This window comes from Rhinolophus sinicus, chromosome 10, assembly GCF_057876585.1.
Source record: "Rhinolophus sinicus isolate RSI-liver-muscle chromosome 10, RSI-T2T, whole genome shotgun sequence".
Classification (NCBI taxonomy): domain Eukaryota; kingdom Metazoa; phylum Chordata; class Mammalia; order Chiroptera; family Rhinolophidae; genus Rhinolophus; species Rhinolophus sinicus.
In genome coordinates, this window is record NC_142510.1 from 2473367 (window position 1) to 2496958 (window position 23592).

The 23592-nt window shown below is 37.3% G+C and overlaps 1 protein-coding gene across 15 annotated transcripts in view; it reads right to left on the reverse strand.

The window, feature by feature from the left end:
* Positions 1 to 23592, reverse strand: part of LOC109458211 (phospholipid-transporting ATPase ABCA3-like) — a 73292-nt gene that overhangs the window by 22729 nt on the left and 26971 nt on the right. For all 15 annotated transcript variants that reach the window (XR_016022502.1, XR_016022503.1, XM_088801174.1 and 12 more), the window contains 6 exons: positions 23369 to 23486; positions 19418 to 19572; positions 10413 to 10568; positions 9853 to 10063; positions 6862 to 7012; positions 2283 to 2381 (listed from right to left, as the gene is read on the reverse strand). Coding sequence is in view for 13 of the 15 variants with exons in the window: in XM_088801174.1 (XP_088657300.1) it covers positions 2283 to 2381; positions 6862 to 7012; positions 9853 to 10063; positions 10413 to 10568; positions 19418 to 19572; positions 23369 to 23486 (890 nt within the window). In the remaining 2 variants the exon portion in view is untranslated. The remainder of the gene's footprint in view (positions 1 to 2282; positions 2382 to 6861; positions 7013 to 9852; positions 10064 to 10412; positions 10569 to 19417; positions 19573 to 23368; positions 23487 to 23592) is intronic.

Here is a 23592-nt window from a genome sequence, read left to right on the forward strand (position 1 = left end):
CTGCAACCCACAGAAAGGGAGAAAGTGTTTGCCAATCACATGGGTGATAAGGGATTAAAATCAAGAATATATGGAGAACTTCTAAAACTCAACTACAAAAACCAAACAACCTGATTTAAAAATGGGCAAAGGATTCAAACAGACATTTCTCCAGAGAAGACATACAAATGGCCAATGAGCACGTGAAATGATGCCCACTCACTAATCACAAGGGAAATGTAAATCAAAACCACAGTGAGAAACCACTGCACCCATGACAATGGCTACCACAACAAAAATTAAAGAAAAAACAACAAGTGGTGAGAATGTGGAGAAATTGGAAACTTTGGGTACTGTGGGTGGAAATGTAAAATGGAACAGCCACCGTGGAAAACAGTATGGCATTCCTCAAATATTAAAAATAGAATTACCATATGATCCAGCAATTCCAATTCTGGGTATATTCCAAAAAGAACTGAAGGCAGGGTCTCAATGAGGTATTTGTACACCCATGTTCTTAGCAGTGTTATTCTCAGTAGCTAACAAGTGAAAGCAACCCAACTGTCCATTGATTGATGAATGAATGAGGAAAATATATACATACAATGAGATATTATTCAATGTTAAAAAGGAAGAAAATTATGCAATATGCTACAACATGGATGAACCTTCAGGGCATTAAGCTAAGTGAAATAAGTCAGTGACAAAAAGACAAATACTGTACACTGTTCCCCTGAAAGTAAGACCTAGCCGGACCATCAGCTCTAAAGCGTCTTTTGGAGCAAAAAGTAATATAAGACCCAGCATTATGTTATATTACATTATGCTATATTATATTATATTATACTCGGTATTATATTAAATTAAATTATATTATATTATATTACATTATATAAGACCCACCTTATATTATAGTAAAATAAGACTGGGTCTTATACTAATTTTTGTTCCAAAAGATGCATTAGAGCTGATGGTCCAGCTACGTCTTATTTTTCAAGGAAACACGGTATGACTTCACTTATATATGGTACTTACGGTAGTAAAAATCATGAAGACAGAAAGTATAATGGTGGTTGTCAGGGTTAAGGATAGGGGAGAATGGGGAATTGTTATTTAATAAAAGATATACATTTTTGATTTTACAAGATGAAAATAGTTATGGGGATGGATACTGGTGATGGTTACACAGCAAAGTGAAAGTATTTAGCACCACTGAACTGTATACTTAAATATGTTCAAGATGGTAAGTTTTATGTTATGTGTATTTTACTGCAATAAAAAAGAAAAAAGAAAAAAAGAAATGGCAAGAAAGGCAAACACTGACGATAACCCCGAGGAGAAACAAGTTAGATGTCACAGTCCAAAGTTTTAACCTGTCATTCCCAGTAGCAAGTATATAGCATCTGTTGTGGAGACAATGGTTTTAAATAATATTAATTCATCCATTTTTCATTTAAGAACATTTTTGAGTATCTATTATGTGACAGACATTGTTTGAAGCCCCAAGTATAGTCAGTGAACAAACAGACATGGTCCCTGCCATTATGGAGCTTGTTCTAATTGTAATCACAAAGTAACTTTCTCATTATAATTTTGTTCCCTAATGTAGTTTGCCTAGAGACAGACAAGAGAACATTTGATTGAATAGCCAAGACGCCATTTCTTATTATAAATTATTCTTCTTATAATTTATCATAAATTAATAATGTGGCTTATTAATTTATATACATCCATCTTTTGTGAACTTAATTCATCTGAATAAATTACCCCGTCAACTTCGATATACTGAAAATATTAATTTAAACCCCTGAGTCTGAGCGAATGAAGTCTAGACATAACCTTGGCAGAAAAAGGACATTCTGAGAAACTTTTTGACAGCTAACCATCTGACTTTGCCTATGACAGTCTGAAGTCCCTTGGCATTTTCATTTTGAACTTTTTCACAGTGCAAGAAAGAAATTAAATTATGTACAAATTAGATTATGAAAACATGGTTAGTTCAAAATTTTAAAGTCATTTCTAGTACAGACTCCAAGTTAGAACTAGAACTTTTCCTATGATGATATCAATATTAATTTTTTTCCAGCTCTTAAAACCACAAAAAGACATATGCATCAAGGCCCAAGCTCAAAATTTTTACACATTCTCCACAGATATGTGGAAAACAGTAGCATAAAATATTAACATATTTGAAAAAAATCTTTAACTGACTTTATTCCAACGCAAATAGGGTGGGGTTTGCTCTCTAGTTGACGTAGAATTTTAGTGGTGGAAGTTTGTTTTGTAAGGTCATTATTACTCACTTAAGGAAGACTTCTTCCATGGTTGTGATTGAAGCATCAAATGCGGCAATGCCCAGCTCTTTTTGGTCTTGTTTCAGATCATTAAACAGATCATTAAACCTGGAAAGAGAAGAGGAAGAAAAAAAGTACTAGCACTAGTTTAGATACATTTTTTTAAGTGTGTTTTTCCAGGACCCATCAGCTCCAAGTCAAGTAGTTGTTTCAATCTAGTTGTGGAGGGCGCAGCTCACAGCGGCTCATGTGGGGATCAAACTGGCAAATTTGTTAAGAGCACCGCGCTCTAACCAACTGAGCTAACTGGCCGCCCCTAGATACATTTTCTTTTCTCTTTTCATTTTATTTTCTAGTAAATAGAATTTCAAAAAAATATGAGTACTTATATTTTTTCTCCATTCAATACTTACTTTTATTCCCAATTGTAATCTTCTGTTTTCATAAAATTTTTTATTCTGGTAAAATATGTAAAACATTAAATTTTCCATTTCATCATTTTAAGTGTACAGCTGAAGCAGCGTTGAGCATGTTCAGAGGTGTGCAACCATCACCACCACCCATTTCTAGAACTTTCTTACTATCATAAAGTGAAATTCTGTACCTATTGAACAGTAATTCCCTATTCCTCCCTTCCCTCAACTTCACTTTTACTTTCTGTCTCCTGAAGAGCCCATTCTGTATGCCTCATGTAAGTTGGAGGCCTACAGTATTTGTCCTTTTGTGTCTGGCTTACTTCACTTCGCGTAACTCTTTCCAGGTTGTAGCAGGTATCAGAATTTCATTCCTTTTTAAGGCTGTATGTGTGGATATACATGTTGCGTATCCATTCACTCAATAGACATTTGTGCTGTTTCCACCTTTTGGATTTTGTGAAAAACGCTGCTATGAACACTGGTGTACAAACATCTGTTCAAGTTTCTGCTTTCAATTACTTTGGGTATATTCCTGTAAAGTGGAATTGCTGGATCCTATGGTACTTCCATGTTCAACTTTTTCAGTACCTGCCATACTGTTTTCCACGGAGGCGGCACCATTTTACATTCCCAACAGAAACGCACAGGGTTCCAATTTCTCCACATGCTCACCAACATTTGTTATTTTTTGTTTTTGATTTGCATTTCCCTAATGAATAGTGATGTTGACTATCTTCTCACGTGCTTACTGGCAATCTGTACACCTTCTTTGGAGAAACATCTATCCAGGTCCTTTGCCTATTTTTGAATTAGGTTGGTTTTTTGTTAGATGAATTTTCAATCTTGTTTTGTTCCATAATAATTTCTGGTTAGCCACGGGAAAAACGCTTAGTAGCTCATTCTTCACTGCAATGCTTATTGTGAAACAAATGGAAATAAAGGCTATTTACCTTAGCAGATTTCTCCCCACTGTAACTTGATCTTTGATATAAATTTTTCTTCTTTTAAAAAATTATCAATTTATTTTCTCTAAGTGTTAAAGACTATAGCTAGTGGATAAAAGTTAATTTATTCACACGTGCTTCCTACAGCAAACGGAAAAGAGCTCTCAAAGTACAGGAGGTACAAATCACTAAATGACAGAATATGGTGTTAGTGAAGCCGCAGCCGGCATTGAGAGATATTTAATTGAATAAGTGAATTGTATGGAAGTTTTGCTAATTGTGGTGCAGTTACATCAAGGATTCTAAAGAATAGTTTTACCAGAAAGAGTTAACACTGTTGTAGGGTGGAAAGATCTTCAGAAACCCATCCCCTCCAACACACCTTCACTCACCATAAGGGACCGTCACATCTATGTGTGACTACCCTCCGAGGCGGTGGACACAAAACTCATCTTCTAAATCCCCTTCCTATTTGAGGCTGAATTCCATTTTCATCTAACTTCACCTCGCTTTGATTATCGGTTCTACTCTCACTTTTCAGTTCAATCTGACCCCTCTTCTTAGGAAACTCTTCACATATTTTAAGGTCATTTTCCTCTTCCTTTTGAATCTTCTCAATAGAATCCCTTCTGTGCATGGTTTTCACCTATATTCAAGACTCTATTCTGTTAAGGATTATGGAATAATAATAATAATTATTATTGTAATGTCTTTGACTGATTTTTGTACCAGAGTAATACTGGCCTTACAAAATAAGTTTGGAAATGTTCCCTTTTTTCACATTTTTTATAAAAGTTTAGTATAGAATTGCTATTTTTCCTTCTTTAAATATTTAGTAGAATTAATCCATAAGGCCATCTGGTCCTGGAATTTTCTCTGTGGGAATGTTTTAAAGTAAAAATTCAATTTCTTTAATAAAGGTTTTCAAGTTATCTATTTCTTCTTGAGTCAGTTTTGATAATTTGTGTCTTTCAAGGATTTTTTTTCCATTTCATCTAAGGTGTAAAATTTATAGGCATAGTTGTTTATAATATTCTATTAGTCTTTTAATTTATTATCGGTATAGTATGTGATAAAATCATCACTCATTCCAAATATACGTAATTTGTGTCTTTTTTTCTTTCTGATCAGTATGACTGAAGTTTTACTAAATGCACTGGTCTTCTCAAAGAACCAGCTTATAACTTGGTTTAAAAATCTCAAGTTATAGGGCGGCTGGATGGCTCAGTTGGTTAGAGCGTAAGCTCTGAGTAACAGGTTGCTGGTTCGATTCCCACCTGGGCCAGTGAGCTGTGTCCTCCACAACTAGATTGAAGGCAACAACTTGTGCTGTGCTGCTGGTTTAGAGTGTTTGCTCTTAACAACAAGGTTGCCAGCTCAACTCCCACATGGGATGGTGGGCTGTGCCCCCTGCAACTAGATTGAAAATGGCGTGGGAAAAACACACTGTTCCCCAATAAAAGTCCTGGAAATACTTGTTTCCCTTCCCCAGTAAAATCTTAAAAAAAAATAAAAAATTTCAAGTTATTTTCGTTCGTTAGCCATAATCTATAGATTAGAATATAGATATTGAGGTTAGAAGAGACTTTCTTTCTTCCTCATTTATTTTATTTCTGCTTTTTATGTAGATACACATGTGTAAAGTATGTAGAGCTGTGCCCAGCACAAAGCAAATGAACAATTAATTAAGCTATCAAAGTCCTGGAAATAACCAAGAACTCCTTGTCATTTTATTATTCTCCTACTATCATGAACTATTCAGTCGATAAATGGGCTATGGACATTTTGTCCTGGTTGTTTTTTTTTTCTCTTTCAATAGTTAATTTAAAATTATCCTGTTAAAGAAAACTTCATTTTGAACATTTCCCAACTTCGTGACTGGCATCCTAGGCTATCTCAGATCCACTGTCCACGGCCCAGAAATCCTCATCTCCAGTGTTGATATTAATCTGTGTGACTCCTTATTCATTCCGCACAGATTCTCCCTCTTTCTGTCTTCCATATCCAAAATATTTAGTGGGAATACAGGATGCAAATAGTATTTGTTTCTAAATCCTTACATTTCCTATCTTATTCTTAACAATATATTCGTTATTCCTGGTTTCTTCTGATGATGTCATTTGTATACAGATGATAAAGGATGGTGGATGGGCTAAATTTCAGCAGCTTCTCTAACGTGTTTCCTTGGGGGACACTCTGCACTTCCAGATTTATAGTTACCAGACTGTGCTAAAAGCACCCAACAAAACATGCCTTCCAACTCTGCTGAATGAACTTTCACATAATGAATGTCCATTGGGGTTTTCCATTTCTCTTACCGTCCCTCAGCACTCGGGTCAAGGTTCACCTGAGCTTTCTCAATACCATTCCATGTGCCTGCTTCTAAAGAAGGTGCAGATTTTCTCTCCAAACAAACACAGTTCCCATGGAGCATTTCCTCTTCTTTTTATTCCTCTTCTAGGATACAAGTGTTTATGTCCGTCCGTCTCTCTCCATTTATGAGAATTTTGGATGCCTGACTCCTGGTGTTACTTCCTTTGTTCTACCTGGGAGCTGTACATCAGATGGAAGTAGAGCAATGTCCTAAAGTCTTTCATCTCTCCTTGTTTCTAAATCCTTACAGCCACCTTGCATTTATGGGACATCTCCACAGTAATAACTTCAGACAAGAAGATGAAACTGGCATGCTCCCTCAAGGTCAGTGCTGACGAGCACTCTTAGCTGGGGTGGTAATCCCAGGCAGTCACCATAGTTAACTGGGCTACCCACTGAGCTGACTCACTGTTTTATCTGTGTCCTTGTCACCACGCTCCAAGAGTTGCCGTTTAAGCTCCTTTCTTCCTTCCTCATCTTACTATTTCGCTGGATCTTATTCACCACATAAAATTTGCAGACTATGAACATCTTACTATTACTTATCCCTTATTAACACCAGGCAACTGGAGACGATAGGTTGCAAATCTCCCTCAAAAAAAAAAAAAAAAAAAAAAATCCTATAAAGAAAACTATCAAAGAAGCCTTGAATGAACTTGAATTGGTAAAGCGATCCCCTATTCAGTGAGACAAATCTTCAGCTGTGAACTTCTGCACTCTAGCTGGCAAATGACACTTCTAACTGGATACCTGGCTTGTTAGCAAAATACTCCTCACTAAGCTTCCTAAACCTGGAAAATTAAAAATGATTTCTGATCACCCAAGCCATCCATCTAGAACTCTGTGACTCTATACCTGTATGCATAGTCTTTGGGTAGGACAAAGGATAATTCAGTGCTAGTATACTTTTCCAAAGTGGCATCTGGAACATGAGACTGAATCACTGCCACGATCTTTCCCACATCACACTGTGGATCCATCTCCAGGAATAGGTGATAGGCGGCACCTGAGAGAAATCATTTAGAAGACCAAATGAAGCAGTTTTGTACTCTTTCATCTCGTAAGACCAAATCTGGCTCTCCACAGTTCAGGTTACCTAGGTCCACAAAGAAGGAGACATGGCACGTCACAAGACATTTTGTCATGAGTTTAGGGAGGCTCATACCTAAAATTTCCAACTGTTGCTCCAAGAACCAAGACACTGAATAAATAGCAATTTCCTCTATAATTTCAATAATTTTCTTAGTGAACAATAACTTAGTGTATGTAACAGATACAACAGATGTATGCACAAAGGCCCGTTTTCTGGCTACTTAGAAATTTTGAAACTGTAATCTTAATATTCACTTACTATCATTGATTGTCCACCATGTATCAGACATTATTCTAGACCCTGGGGATAGAGCAGTGAACAAAGCATCTACAAACTCTTGCCCTCATAAGAGCATTTTCTAGACAAAGGGGACAGATAAGAATAAAGAGGAGTAAGTTAAAATATCTACAGTGTTAGAAAAAATAAAGCAGACAAGGGAGATATGAAATGTTGAAGGAAGGTTGTTAAATTTAAGAAAGCCTAACTGAGAATGTGATTTTTGAGAGACTTGAATGAAATCAGAGAACTACTGTACTTAATTACTGCTTTGCCTACATAGAGAAATTATTTTCTGGAATGAAAGGAAAAAAATCATTGTTTTTAAATATATACATTTCAAATGGTCGTTGCAGCTGCATCTGTGTTTAAGATTTAAAAAAAGTAAATAATAGGTCTTAAGCATAGATCTTAACTTAGCTGAGAATTTAGTTTATTTACTTGGCTTATAGTAGAGAAGAAACGATTATTCCATTTTATAAATGAGGCAACAGACATCCAGAGAATGGAGAGACTTATCCATTATTTACTAGGTATGGGAACCAAAACTACTTTTGATTTATTTAGAAAATGGTAAGTAAATTGTTTTCCATTTCTCAGGAATCATGACACAATAAACTTCTCAATTGGGCCGTCCCAGTGGCTCAGGCAGTTAGAGCTCCATGCTCCTAACTCCGAAGGCTGCCAGTTCGATTCCCACATGGGCCTGTGGGCTCTCAACCACAAGGTTGCCAGTTCAATTCCTCGAGTTCCACAAGGGATGGTGGGTTCCGCTCCCTGCAACTAAGATTGAACACGACACCTTGATCTGAGCTGCCTCCCAGATGGCTCAGTTGGTTGGAGCGCGTCCTCTCAACCACAAGGTTGCCGGTTCAACTCCCGCAAGGGATGGTGGGCTGTGCCCCCTGCAACTAGAAACGGCAACTGGACCTGGAGCTGAGCTGCGCCCTCTACAACTAAGACTGAAAGGACAACAACTTGAAGCTGAACGGCACCCTCCACAGCTAGGATTGAAAGGACAACAATTTGTCTTGGAAAAAAGTCCTGGAAGTACACACTGTTCCCCAATAAAAGTCCTGTTCCCCTCCCCCCCAAGAAAAATAAATAAATGATAAAAGCATTAAAAAAAGTGATAGTGAAGCTGCCTAATCTAATGAAGCAACATAATATAATATTAAAAAAGAAAACTTCTCAATTATCTTGTCTTTTTAAGACTCAACAGAAAATGCCTTTTTTTGCAGAAAGGGAAGGTAGTGAGAGCTGGATGCTGATACCAACCTGGAATTTTCTGTGCCACCAAAGAAGCAAAGACAAACCCTAGGATTTTGATTGAAATGTAAAAAGTCCAGATTACGCACATTAAAGTTTAGCATCGATAGGAAGAGACCTGAATACCCTAAAGTATTATAACTTTAAAAATATGTCGTTTCATGTTATGTACTATTTTACCAATAATTAGTAAAGTTAGTGAATATCAGAAATTGTTACAAATGATTTATTTATCAAAAGCACAGCTGTTTAAATCATGTGGCTCATAACCCAGGTGAATCCAATTCATATGAAATAAATCTAATTTTGGATGTATAACCTCTTACAAGTTAACTGCACAAACTCAAACCTTAAGGTGTTCATAAACTTTGAACAACTAAATGGCATATAAATATGACTTTAGATACATTTTTTATATATCTGGGCCCCAGTTCTGTATTCTCTAAAATGGAGCTGCTGTTATTAATATTAAATATACTGTATAAAGTGGATACAGTAACCAATATAGAGGACATAATTAAGGTGAGTTGAATAAACTCAAATAATGAATAAATGAATGAAGAAGCAATTCATCTTTAACTATCTCCATTTACATTTACACCCTCCAATTCTGGATTCCAGTTACTAAAATTTTAGCCCCAAGAATTCCCTGTTTGATGTATCAGTTTTATCTCCTAAAAAAGCCATATACTCATCAAAGTCAAGAACTGTTTCATCCCACTTGTATGATTTGCTCATTCTGCATTACATCCTCACTGTCCATTGCCGTATGTTGGTTCTCGCATCACATTAGGGATTTGATACTGGTTTGGTAAACAAGAAACTAGGATCGGAGGTGACTGATTTTTCTGCTTCCTCTCAGCATGAACCAGTTAATTGCTCAATAAAATAAATCTTTTTGGAGGCACAAGTACATTTCAGGGACAAAGAAAACTGTCAGTAGGTGCAAAACGGGAGAAATAACCATGGTCTTTGTAGGTTGATATTAAGTATTTCCTGAATCTGAAGGTATGCCGTGGAGAACTGATAAGTATAGATACGGAATATCCAGATTGCAAAGGGTCTTAAAACCAATCAGAATACTTGAAACCTAATTAATAGAACAGAGGGAGTCATTGAAGCTTTGGATAATAGACAAAATAGAAAATCATGTTAGAAGAAGATGATTATGGCATCAATAGGGAGAGAATGATCAAAGGGAGAGAGACCGTATATTTGTTTCAGGAAGACTGAAGAGCCACAGCACCACAGGGCTCCCTTCACCATGATGGCTATGCGGTCACCCAGGATGTCAGCTTCGTCCATGTAGTGGGTGGTCAGCAAGATGGTACGATCCTGTTTAAACTCCTGAAGGAGACTCCAGGTGGCTCTCCTTGAGACAGGGTCCATGCCAGCTGTTGGCTCGTCAAGTATCACCACCTGAAGACCAGAAGAACAATTCCATGATCACTGATCATTGGTGCCAGACTATTTGTGGGATACTTCACTATTTGAGGGGAACACATTTAAGCTAAGATACAAAATCTAGACTAAAAATAAATTCTAGGAAAAAAACAATCTCAAACCATGTAACAGCTGAGCCAATAATGCAAATGCCCTCTGATCACCAATGGAAACATCCTTTAAGATTCATACCCACTCCCAGGTTTTTGTCAGCTGGGTTTTCTAGACCAGCTGGCGGGAACCCACTTTTCGTGTGTGAGTGCTCCCCCGCCCCCCCACTCCATCTTGTTCTTCTCTGTCTCTGTCTCTCTCTCTCCTTTAATACCTTGGCGCCTCCTATAAGCGCTATCATGAGGGAGAGTTTGCGCTTCATTCCTCCAGTCAGTAACTCTGAAAATGTATCACGCTTTTCTTGCAGGTTAAAAGTAAACAGCATATGGTCAATTTCCACAGGGCACATCTTTCGACATTTCCCTCTTACCTAGAAAGAGGAGCCAGAATTGACATGACGCATGCAACTTTATGCTCAGAAAGTTCTTATGTCATTACTTCTTATAAATCTAAAGATAAATGAAGTTTCTTGCAATTACATCCTTAAAAAATTTTACATCAGCTCTTTTCTTCCATCAGCTGCACAGTCTTTTCTCGTTGCCTCCCTTTATGTCTAAAGGAGAGTTCCTAAAAAAGAATGTTTAGAATTTATGAAGACACCTGAGACTCCTGCATGAAGGCAGAAAAGAAATACACCTCTGCTCCGAGGTGGGATGAACACACCCCTTTATCGCTCCCTCAACTCACTTACTAAACCTGGAGAACTATCAAAGGCAAACATCAGCAGGTGGGTCAGGAAGAACACCGGAACTTGAAACACCACTGAGCCAGTGTTAGTTTACCACTTTCCCCCCTTCTGTGCCCCGTAGCCGGAACTCAAAGTCATCCAGTCTGTGAGAGCACTGCAGTGCACACAGAATGAGATGAAGGGGAAACCCTCTGTTTCTGGCTTGAGGAGTGGACAACTCCTAAAGCTCTGAGACAGTGTGGGAGGGACGGGCAATTCCACTTTTCTTCCTGTTCTCTTGTGGCCCGCCCATGGGAAGTCTTGTGGGAGGGACGGTAGCGAGAGTAGAAAAGAATGGGAATCCTCTATGAGCCAGAACTCTGAGGAAGGTGAACCTTTTCAGTTCAGTGGCACCATGGCTCCAAGAGGGCAGGGCCAAACCCAGTTTCTTTTTACCTTTACTTTCTGTCTTCCTGCCACTTGGATGTGGCATAATCATGAAAGTGGGTGATATTTGGCTGGAAGACTGAGAAAGGAATCCTGGGGAACGAGAACGTATTGGTGAGATAACAGGAGAGACGAGCAGGAAAGAGATACCATCAAGTTGTTTATGAACGCATGTGTTTACCCCATCATTTGCATACATGGGTATAATCCTAATTAGAACACCAAACTTTAACAATTATGCTAATGAGTAAACCTCTACCCAGGTATGAGCTGACCAATGGGTACTACATACACAGGAGGGACTGAGCGTAAACAGCACTGCAAAGACTTTGAAATTGACATGGGAACCACAGCCCACAGATAAGACATTAACAAGATGGAGAGTCTCATGAGGTATTGCTGAAAACATCCAGGATAAAGACCAAAATCACTTGGCACACGAAGAGTAACAAAAATCTCATCTCACATAGGAAAAGACAATCAATAGACATCAATGATAGGACGGCACAGATGTTGGAATTCACACAGAAAGTATCACCAAAAATACAGAAGATATAAAAAAGAAACTAATGGGAAATTTCAGAACTAAAAAAAAAAAAAAAATCAATAACCAAAATAAAAAGCTAATTTGATGTACTCAATAGTAGAATAGGAATGATGGAGGAAAAGAGTCAGTAAATAATTTAAAGATAGATCAATAAAATTATCCAATCTGAACAACAGAAAAAAAAAAAGATTAAAGAAAAATGAACAAAGCCCAAGGGACTCTTAGGACAACAACAAAATGTCTAATTTAACATTTATGTCATTAAAGTTCCAGAAGGAAAGAAGAAAGAGTATATGGCTGAAATAGTATTTGAAGAAATAATGCTGGAAAATGTCCCAGGTTTGGCAAAAGACACAAACCTACAAATTGAAGAAGCTGACTGAACCTGATCCAGATAACCTCAAAGAAATCTACACAAGATGATCATAACCAAATTGCTGAAATGTAAAGACAAAGAAAAAATGTTGAGAGAACCCAGAGAAAAATGACGAATTAACTACATGGCTTTAGATGACTTTGGATTTCTTCATTATAAACCATGGTGTCCAGAAAGTAGAAAAACATTTTTAAGTGCTGAAGGAAAACAAAACAAAACATTAAACCAGATTTCTATATCAAGCAAAAAACATCACTGAGGAATGCTGGTGATACTTTCAGGTGAAGGAGAACTAAGTGACTCTGTAGCTGAGAGCACTGATATAAATGAACTGATAGAGATTGTTTCTCAAACAGAAGAGAAATGATACAGGAAACGTGAATGATAAAAGTACAAGAGAAATGGTAAACATAATAACTATCACTTGCTTATGGTCCTTCAAACATGCTCGATGGTTTTATGCAAAACACATAATACTGTCTGATGATGTTTTCGATATATGTAGGTGTAATGTATAACAACTATAGCATACAGGGAGGAGAGGGAACCTACAATGTGGTAAGGTCTCTACGTTCCAAATGAAGTTGAAAAATATTTATTCCAAGTAACTTTGGAAAACTAAGCCTGTATTTTATAATCCCTAAAGCAACCAATAAAAATGTACACAAGAGATATAGCAAAAATTACAAAAGACAAATTAAAATAGAATACTAAAAAAATGTTCAAATAACCCAAAAGAAGACTGGAAAGAGGAAACAGGAAAAAAAAAAGTGAGAACAGAAAACAAATAATAAAATGATGCATTTAAATCTAAACATATAAATAATTACGTTAAAAATAATCTAAACACATCAATTAAAAGACAGAAGCTATCAGGCTGTATAAAAAAACATGACCCAACGATACAATGTCTATAAAAACTCATTTAAAATTTAATGATATAGGTAGGTTTAAAGTGAAGTGTTTGAAGAAGATATATCATGCAAACAGAAATCAAAAGAGAGCTGCAATGGTTGTATCAATAGCAGAGAAAGTTGATTTCAGAGCAAAGAGAATTACCAGAGACAAAAGAGGGACATTACATATTGATAAGAGAATTGTTTCAAAAAAGACATAACAATTCTAAATGTGCATACACCTAACAACAGAACACAGTAAACAAAAATAAACAGAACTGGAAATAGAATAGAAAAATATACGACTATACGAAATTTCAATACTCCTTACTCAGTAAGAGAACCAGTAGACAGAAACTAGCAAATACACAGAATTAAAAAACAACATCAAGTTACTGAATCTAACTAATGTTTATAGAAAATTCCAACGAAACAGCAGAAAACATATTCTTCCCAAGTGCTTATCAGTCATCAAGATACACCATAATCTTGGGTGATTAAACCTTAGCAATTTTAAAACATTTGAAATCACACGAAGTATGATCTCTGACCAAAACAGAATTAAACTAAAAATCACAGAAAAAAAAACCCCACAGGACAACTTTCTATAATTTGGACATTTAAAAACATACTTGTAAATGATCTATGAGTCACAAAAGAAGTCTGAAGGAATATAAAATATATTTTAAGTTTAATAAAAATGAAAATATAACAGATATCAAAATTTGTGGTGTACAGCTACAGGAGGGCTTAGAGAAAAAAAATCATAGCAATAAATGCTTACATTAGAAAGCAGAAATGCTTCAAATCAATTATCTAATCTCTGACCTTAACAAATAAGAAAAAGAGAAAAAGAAACCTAAATGAAGTAGATGAAAAAATATAATACATGTATAAGCATGAACAAATGAAATAAAAAACCCAAAATGTAATAGAGAAAAATCAATGAAACTAAAAGCTGGTTCTTTGAAAAGATCATGAAAATTGATAAACTTCAAGCAATAATGACAGCGACAAAGAGAAATACAACTTACCGATATGAGGAAGAAGAGAGTATTATTATAGACTCTACAGACATTAAAAAGATAAGGAATACTATAAATGGCTCTATATATATATAGCCATCAACTTAGATGAAATAGAGCAATTCTTCAAAAATCACAAAGTACCTTAGCTCACCCTATAAAATAAATAACCTGAATACTCCTATAACTATAAAATAAATTGAATTTCTCTTTTTCCAGCTTTTTCAGAAATTTGAGATTTCTGGTCAAGTTGGCAGAGCAGGTAAAGCTGTGCTTGCCTCCTCTCAGGACCACATCAAAATCACAAGGAAACCACAGAACAACCATTATTGAGAAGCACCTAATGTCTAGCTGGACACAAGTCTTACAACTACGGACATACAGAAGAAGCCACCTCGAGACTACCAGGAGGGGCAGAGACGGAGAACTGGCGGGTCCCACAGCCACGAGTGGCAGTTAAAAATCAGGGGGGATTATCTTGGCTGCGGAGGTCCCCCTGGAGGAGCGAAGGGTCCTAGCCTGACACCAGGCTCCGCAGCCCAGGGTTCCAGTGCAGGGGAAAGAAGTCCCTACAACTTCAGGCTGTGAAAACCAGCAGAGATTGTGGCTGAGTGAGATGCAGAGCTGCTGGGGTCCCAGGCGCTCCTCTTAAACAGCCCGTGCAGACGTCCTCGCTGGCAGTAAACAAGCAGCATCTGGGTGGCTTCGCCGCGCCTGTTCCTCTTGCCAAGCAGCTCCAAGCCCAGTACTAGTGGCAGCCGGCCTCAGTTCACAGCTTGGCCTCTCTCAGGCACATCCAAGCCCAGTGTGAGTAATGGCATTCTATGGATTGCTTTGTGGCTCCTACCAGGTGGCCTTGGGCAGGGCACAGGTTGCAGCTGAACTTGGCCTGCCACAAGGACCCTCCCAAGCGGCCCTGGGGCTGGCACTCCTGGTGGCCGGTTTCAGACCAAGCCGGAGCATAACCCAACTGCCTCAGTGGACAACACACCTAAAGGGCACACTGGGCAGCCACCAGAGCCCTGCTAGGGCGAATCCTGCTCTGTAGGGTCATCCCCTGCACAGCAGCTCTCCACTGTAGTCACGACCAGTCCTCACAACCAATCAGCCCGAGGGCCAATCCCTCCTACTGACATGCAAACAGCAACCAACTACAATAGGAGAACACACGCAACTCACAGTGGTACACACCTGTGGTACCTGGCTCAGGCGATCAGGGAGACTGCGCCACTGGGCCCTACAGCACACCTACTACATAAGGCCAATCTACTAAGACCAGGAGACATAGCAACCCTACATAGAAACAAACACAGGGAGGGGGCCAAAATGGGGACACAAAGAAACAAGTCCCAAATGAAAGAACAGAACAAAGCTCTAACTAAACAAAATGGAGACAAGTAATCTACTAGATGCAGAGTTCAAAACACTGGTTATAAGGGTGCTCAATGATCTCAGGGAAAACTTCAACAAATAGGAAACATAAAAATGGAGGAAAAAAACATTAAAAATAACAGTCAAAAATAAAGAATACAGTAGTTGAAATGAAGAATACATTAGAGGGATTCAATAGTAGATTAGATGAAGCAGAGGATCCAATCACTGATTTAGAAAATAAGGCAGCAGAAAACACCCAATCAGAACAGAAAAAAGAATCTAAAATAATGAGGACAGTTTAAGGGACCTCAGGGAAAACTTCAAGCATACCAAAATTCGCATCAGAGGGATACCAGAAAGAGAAGAGAGAGAGTAAGGAATTGAAAACCTATTTGAAGAAATAATGATGGAAAACTTCCCTAACCTGGCAAAGGAAGTGGATATTCAAGCCCAGGATTAAAAAGGCCCACACCAAGACACATCATAATTAAAATGCCAAAAGTTAAAGACAAAGAGAGAATCTTAAAAGCAGCAAAAGAAAAGCAGTTAGTTACCTACAAAGGAGCTCTCATAAGACTCTCAGCTGATTTCTAAACAGAAACTTTGCGGGCCAGAAGGGATTGGCAGGGAATATTGACAGCAATGAAAAGTAAGATTACTACAACCAAGATTACTCTACCCAGCAAAGCTATCATTTGGAATCAAATGACAGATAAAGAGCTTCCCAGATAAGAAAAAGCTAAAGGAGGTCATCACCACCAAACCAATATTACAATAAATGTTAGAGGGACTTCTTTAAGATGGAAAAAAAAAAGATCAAAATTATGAATAGTAAAATGGCAATAGCTACATATCTATCAACAATTACTTTCAATGTAAATGGATGAAATGCTCTAATCAAAAGACAGAGGGTGGTTGAATGGATAAGAAAACAAAACCCTTACATATACTGCCTACAACAGACTCACTTCAGATCAAAAGACACACACAGACTGAGAGTAAAGGGATAGGAAAAGATATTTTATGAAAAAAAAAAAAATAGCTAGGGTAGAAATACTTATGCCAGACAAAATAAACTTTAAAACAAAGGCTATGAAAGCGACCAGGGAGGACCCATTAATCACACTTCTTATTTACCAAAGAAATCCAAAACACTATTTCAAAGGGACATGTACATCCATATGTTCATTGCAGCATTATTTACAATAGCCAAGATATGAAGGCAACTCGGGTGTCCCTGAATGGATGAATGGATAAAGAAGAGGTGGCACACACAGTGGAATATTACTCAGCCATAAAAGAGAATGAAATCCTGCCTTCTGCAACAACATGGATGGACCCAGAGTGTGTTGTGCTGAGTGTAGTGAGACAGAGAAAGACAAATCTTGTATGATTTCACTTATAAGTGGACTCTAAAGAACAAAATACATAAACAAACAAAACAGAAACAAACTCATAGATACAGAGAACATTTTGATGACTGCCAAATGGCGAGGGAGTTGGGGGGATGGGTAAAAAAAGGGGATGGGATTAAGACGTACAAGTTGGTTGGAACAAAGGAGTCATGGGGATGTAGGGTGTAGCATAAGGAATACAGTCAATAATATTGTAATAACTATGTATAGTGTCAGACAGGTACTAGATTTATCAGGGTGATAGATGGGAGGGGGTAGGGGGGGCCAGAGTGAAAAGGTGAAGAGATTAAGACATACAAGTTGGTAGTTACAAAATAGTCATGGGGATGTAAAGCACAGCACAGGGAATAGAGTCAATTATAACTATGTATGGTGCCAGGTGGGTACTAGGCTAGTTGGGGAGATCATTACTTACATTATATAAATGTCTAACCACTATGCTGTGCAACTGTAATTGAAAAATTAAAAAAGGGAGGGGGAGGTGAAGGGGAATAAGGGGTTCAAATATCCAGGTATAAAACAAGTAAGTCAGCGGGATGTAATGTACAGCAAAGGGAATATAGTCAGTAATATTGTGATAACGTGGTGCGGTGTCAGATGGTTGCTGGACTTATCATGGGGATCACTGCCTTAGGTATATAAATGTTGAATAACTATGGTGTACCCCTAAAACTAATGTAATATCGTATGTTAGCTATATTTTAATAAAAACCTTCAAAAAAGAGAGTATGCACCCTTAATTTTTTTAAAAATAATAAAATCAAGGAATCTAAAAAGAAAAACCCTTCCAAAGCTAACAAATGAGCTTAGCAAGGTCAGAGAATAATAGGTCAATACATAGATAATCATTTTTCTATGTATAAGCAACAAACAACTGGAAATAAAAAATTTAAAGCTCCAAATAATGACACACACACACACAAATATAAATAACTCAATGAAGAACTCAATAAATAACTCAATAACTAACAAAATAAATGAAATAAATACTGGATCTGTATGCTGAAAACTGAAAATGGTGATACAGGAAATCAAAGACCTAAATTAAGGGAGAAAGATACTGTGTTCAAGGATTTAAAGTCCCAGCATAGTAACACTGCTAATTCTCTCCAAAGTAATATGTAGATTTAAAGTAATACCAATCAAAATCACAGCAGAACTTTTGTAGATACACAAAAAATAGTTTAAAACACTTACCTGAAAGGGCTAAGCAGCTATAATAATAATAATCATCCTTGATCTTTGACAAATGTGCAATTCAAAGATGAAAGAATAGTGTTTTCAACATAAGGTATTAAAACAATTGGTCATCTATATGCAAGAAAACGAACCTAGAACTAAATTTTACACCTTTATTCACAGACTAAAACTGGATCATAAATCTAAATGTCACAAGTGAAATTACAAAAATTTAAAAGAAAATACAGACTATCCTCATGTCCTGAGGATAGTTCTAGAAAAGACAGCAAAGGCAGGATCCATTACCAAAAATGTGATAAATTGGATTTTAATATTAAAAACTTTTGCTCTGCAAAAGACATTGTCAAGAAAATGAAGACAAGCTAAATTTGGGGAAAAATATTTGCCAAGCACCTATCAAACAAAGGACATATATCCAGAACAGATAAAGAACTAAAAAATTCTGTAAGAAATAAACCCAAATTTAAAAAATGGACTAGGGCCTCAACAAATATTTTATCAAGGAGGGTATAAAAATGGCAAATAAGCACATGAAGGCTGGTCAACATTAGCCGTCCGTGAAATGCAGTTTAAGGCCATGATTAGATACACGTACACACATAGTAGGGTGGTTACAATTTTAAAAAAGTATTAACAATACCAAATTTGGGCAAGAATGCAGGGCAACTGTACTTCCCACCCATTGCTGGTGGGCGTTCAAAGGGATACCCCCACTCTGGAGAGCAGTCTGGCAGCTTCTGATACAGTTAAACAAATACTTATAATACAATACAGTAATCCAACGCTGAGAGAAATGAAAACTTATGCTTACACACCAAAACGTTGTACATGAAATTCAGTTTTAATCATCTTCACTAAGCCTGCAGAAAACCCGAATGCCCTCTGATTGGTATACTGTGTAACATCCAAACAGGAAATGCTCCTCAGCAATGAAAAGAAACACACTACCACTCACGCAACAGCACGGATGGATCTCAAAGGCTTTAGTCTGTGTAAGCAGCTAATCTCTGAAGGTTACATACTATACGATTCCATTGATATGATTCTCAACAGGACAAAACGACAGTGATGAAAGGTAAACCGGTGGTTGCAGGGGAAGGTGGGGTGCGGGGAGAGGGATGACTCCAAACAGCATGTGCGGGTGCTGCAGGGGATGAAACTGTTCTGCATCTTGATTATAGTGCTGGTGAATTGTGTGAAAAGTCATAGCTCTGTATATCAAAAGAAATAAGTTAAAATGACTGTGTAATTAAAAAAACAAGTCTGACTTACCATCGCGTAGAAGTAAAGGTGCTCTGACAGCGTCAAGTCACCGAACAGCAAGTTCTGCTGAGGGCAGAAGCCCATGTGCTTTCGAACATGGACTCTGTGCTTTGAGACGGCATATCCGTTGATATAGGCCTCCCCTCTGGTAGGAGGGCAACAACCTACAAGTAAGCAGGAAACACGTCTGAAGCTGAGCTTTGGGGAGAGAAAGTGATGCCTGCTAATTAGCATATCAAATTCCGTGTCCTTGTGGATCACTCTGGGGGTGGGATTAGCTATCTTCTAATTGTCTTTCCACTTATATATACACTAATTTGCTGCAATGGGTATGGATTATATTGATAAAAAATTTAAAAATTTGCTATATTCCAATATATTCACATTGCAATCAGCCAGTTACTGTATTTGTGAACCATACTAGATCCTGTTAGATGCTATGAAAAACAAAGATCTGGAATATAATACTTTGTCCTCAAGAAATTTAAATATTAATAAAAACCAGTCCAGATTTTGTGGGGAACTATTTGGTAACATGTAAAAAAGAAATCATTAAGTCCATTTAAACCTTATGAATAATTTATTCTATTTTAATATATACCAGGGGTCCAAAAAAAAATGTATACACATGACTTGTATTCATCTTTTGTTATTGGTATATATTGAGTATTACAATTTTAATGCAGTTATTTTGCTTTCTTAAAATATGTAGACATTTTTTTGGAACCCTCTGTATTCTTTTTTAAATTGAGATATAGTTGACATATAACAGATTAGTTTCAGACATACAACATAATGATTAGATATTTGTACATATTGTGAAATGATCACCACAATAAGTATAGTTAACATCAGTCACCATATATAGTTTTTTTTGTGATGAGAACTTTAAAAATTTACTCTTTTAGCAACTTTGAAATATACAATACAGTATTAACTATAGTTTTCATGCTGTACATCACATCCCCATGACTATTTATAACTGGAAATTTATACCTTTTGACTCCCTGTACTCATTTAACCCAGCCCTCATCCCCTGGTTCTGGCAACAAGCAATCTCTTCTCTATGAGTTCAATTTTTTAAAAAAGATTCCACATATATGTTAGATCATATGGCATTTGTCTTTCTCTCTCAGACTTATTTTACTTAGCCCAATACCCTCAAGGTCCATCCATGCTGTCGTAAATGGCAGGACTGCCTTCTTTTTTTATGGCTGAATAAGATATATAGATATATCTATAGATATATAAGATATATAGATATATAGATATATATATGCACATATATCTACCTCGTATCTTCTTTGTCCATTCATCCATCGATGAGAACGTGCATTTCTAACACATTCCAAGGCGATGCTGAAGATGCTGCTGGTAGAGGACCAGGTTTTGAGAACTACTGAGTTAGGGAAAAGGCTACACTGCAGTGAAAAGAGGCTGCAAAGGAGTTAAGAAAGAGATTTTTCACACACAGGGTTAATACTAAGGTGAGCAATCCAGGTTGGCAGGAAGATCAATGCCACATTTTCTTTACCCATCCATTCATCCATCAAAGGACACTTAGGTTGCTTCCATGTCCTGGCTATTGTGAATAATGCTACAGTGAACATGGGGGTGCAGATATCTTTTCAAGTTAATGTTTTCATTTTCTGCAGATAAATACTGAGAAGTGAAATTGCTGGAGATGGTAGTTCTATTTTTAGTTTTTTCAGGAACCTCCATACTGTTTTCCATAGTGGCTGCACACTTTACATTCCCACCAACAGTGAAGGAAGGTTCTCTTTTCTCCACAATCTCTCCAATACTTATCTCTTGTATTTTTTGATAGTATATCTAACACATGTGAGACGATCTCACATTGCAGTTTTGATTTGCCTTTCCCTGATGATTAGTGATGTTGAGCACCTTTTCATGTACCTGTTGGTCCTCTGTACGTCTTCTTTGGAGAAATGTCTATTCAGATCCTCTGCCCACTTTTTAATCAATTTTTGTTTTTGCTCTTGAGTTGTATGAATTCTTTCTTAATATGTTTTGGATGTTAACACCTTGTCTGATATATGATATGCAAATATTTTCTCCCATTTAGTATATTCCTTTTCATCTTGTGAATGGTTTCCTTTGCGGCACAGACACTTTTTAGTTTGATGTAGCCCCACTTGTTTAGTTTTGCTTTTGTTGCCCTTGTTTTTGATGTCAAATCCAAAAATATCATAGTCAAGACTGATGTCAAGGAGCTCACTGCTTATGTTTTCTTCTAGTTTTATGGTTTTAGATCTTACATTCATGTCTTTGAACGATTTTGAGTTAATTTTAGTGAACGGTGAAAGACAGTGGTCCAGCTCATTCCTTTGCATGTGGCTGTTCCAATGGTGGAGCTTTGAACTGGGAAGTTTCTTCCTGATCATGCCATGCGATTGGGGGGGAGGATGAGGTGAGAAAATACCCCAAACTTCCTACCCATTTTGGTATTGGCTATGCATTCATCTGCATGCTGCGGCTTCCAAACTGGCTACTAGAGTTCTTAGAAAAGGTATTTTTGTTTGTATGTTGTAGTTAACTCAGTGTCTCTGCAGCGATGAGGGCCTGGAGCTTCCAAGTCCATCACGTTGCTGATGTTGCCCTCACCTCCTACTGTTTCTAAGTTGCCTTTTTCTTCATTTAGCATTACTTCATTGCTGTTAAGTCTTTGCCTGTTTACAGAGTTCTGACAAAATTGGTTCTGACATTTGCATGCTTGTTTACCAATTTTATCTGTGAAGAACTGGAATTTGGAGCTACCTCCTCTGTTCTGGATGGTTGCGTGTGAGCGGCATGTTGGTGTATGAATAGGATTTCAATAGGTGGAGAGCTGACTTTAGGCATTTCCAATGAGAGAAAACGCATGAGCATACGCAGATGGGAAAGGGCAGAATATGCGTTCTGAGATCACACGTAAAGCACAGAGTGTGTTCTAAGACAACTTATGTAAAGCGTTATCAACTACATATATTTTGCACATATCATCATGAAGGAAAAATTCAAATCAACTCTGTGACGTTAACTAAAAAGTCATTCTTTTAAGACAAGTTTTAACTGATATTTAGAGGGAGTCAGTTCAAGCATATAAAATAGAGAATGTGGGTATCGTCTTCCCCTCCTGACTTAGTTTTGCCATCGATTTTGTATCAAAGGAGAGGCTATTTTGTCTCAACTACTAGGCTCAGCCCTGCCCCAGCCTCTAGGACTTACACTGACCTAACACAGCACACGGGATTCACTATCCTAATGGTCCCTAGCATTCCTTATCCATTCTTCCTTCCTGGTGAAGGCAATGTTTCCAAAGTATAAAGCTTCATGAAATATTCTTCCATGGCTTCTCATTGCTCTCAGCATACATTGTAAACTTCATAGCATGGCTTCCCCAAAACCTTTCATGACCTGACTTTTCGATTATTCACCCAGCTTTATCCTTTGCCATGAAATTCCTAATCTGATCTGGTGATACAGATGTCTGCTTTCGAGCCTTCTGGTCTTTACTTATAATAATACTCTTCTTTCCTTCTCTTTATAGCCTTTTGATTTGCCCCAGATTTGATGTCACTTCCGTATTTCTCATCCTCAAAACACGTTAGGTGTCATTTTATTGAGTGAATCGCATCCTACATATCGTATCTCCTTTCTTACTTAATGGTTTAAGTTTCAAGTTTCTTGTCTGTATCTCCACCAGAGTATAAAATTGAGTGTAACAACCTTGTAACCACCACTGTATTATCAGTTCCTATAAAAAGAATTCGCACATAAAATTGTTCATTGAATAAATGAATGAATTTATCACTTTACATAAAGCACCTTGGTTGTGAATAACTGAAACTTAATGACACCAACACTGAAATAACAACACATTCAACACCACAAGTTGTTGACTGATTTACAACCTTAGAAGGAAACTGACTTCTGCTCTGGACAGAGCTGAATACGTACCTGTGAGAATAGACAAGGTTGTGGTTTTTCCTGCTCCATTTTCTCCTAGAAGAACAGTGATCTGCCCCTTATATAAATTCATAGACATGTTGTTTACTGCTACTTTGTTGCCAAATTCCTGTGGGATGAAAGAAACAATAACTTGATATCTGTCACTATCAGTTATTTAAAGACACTCATATCCTCTATCCTTAGAAGAAACAACATTAATCATCAGACTCGTT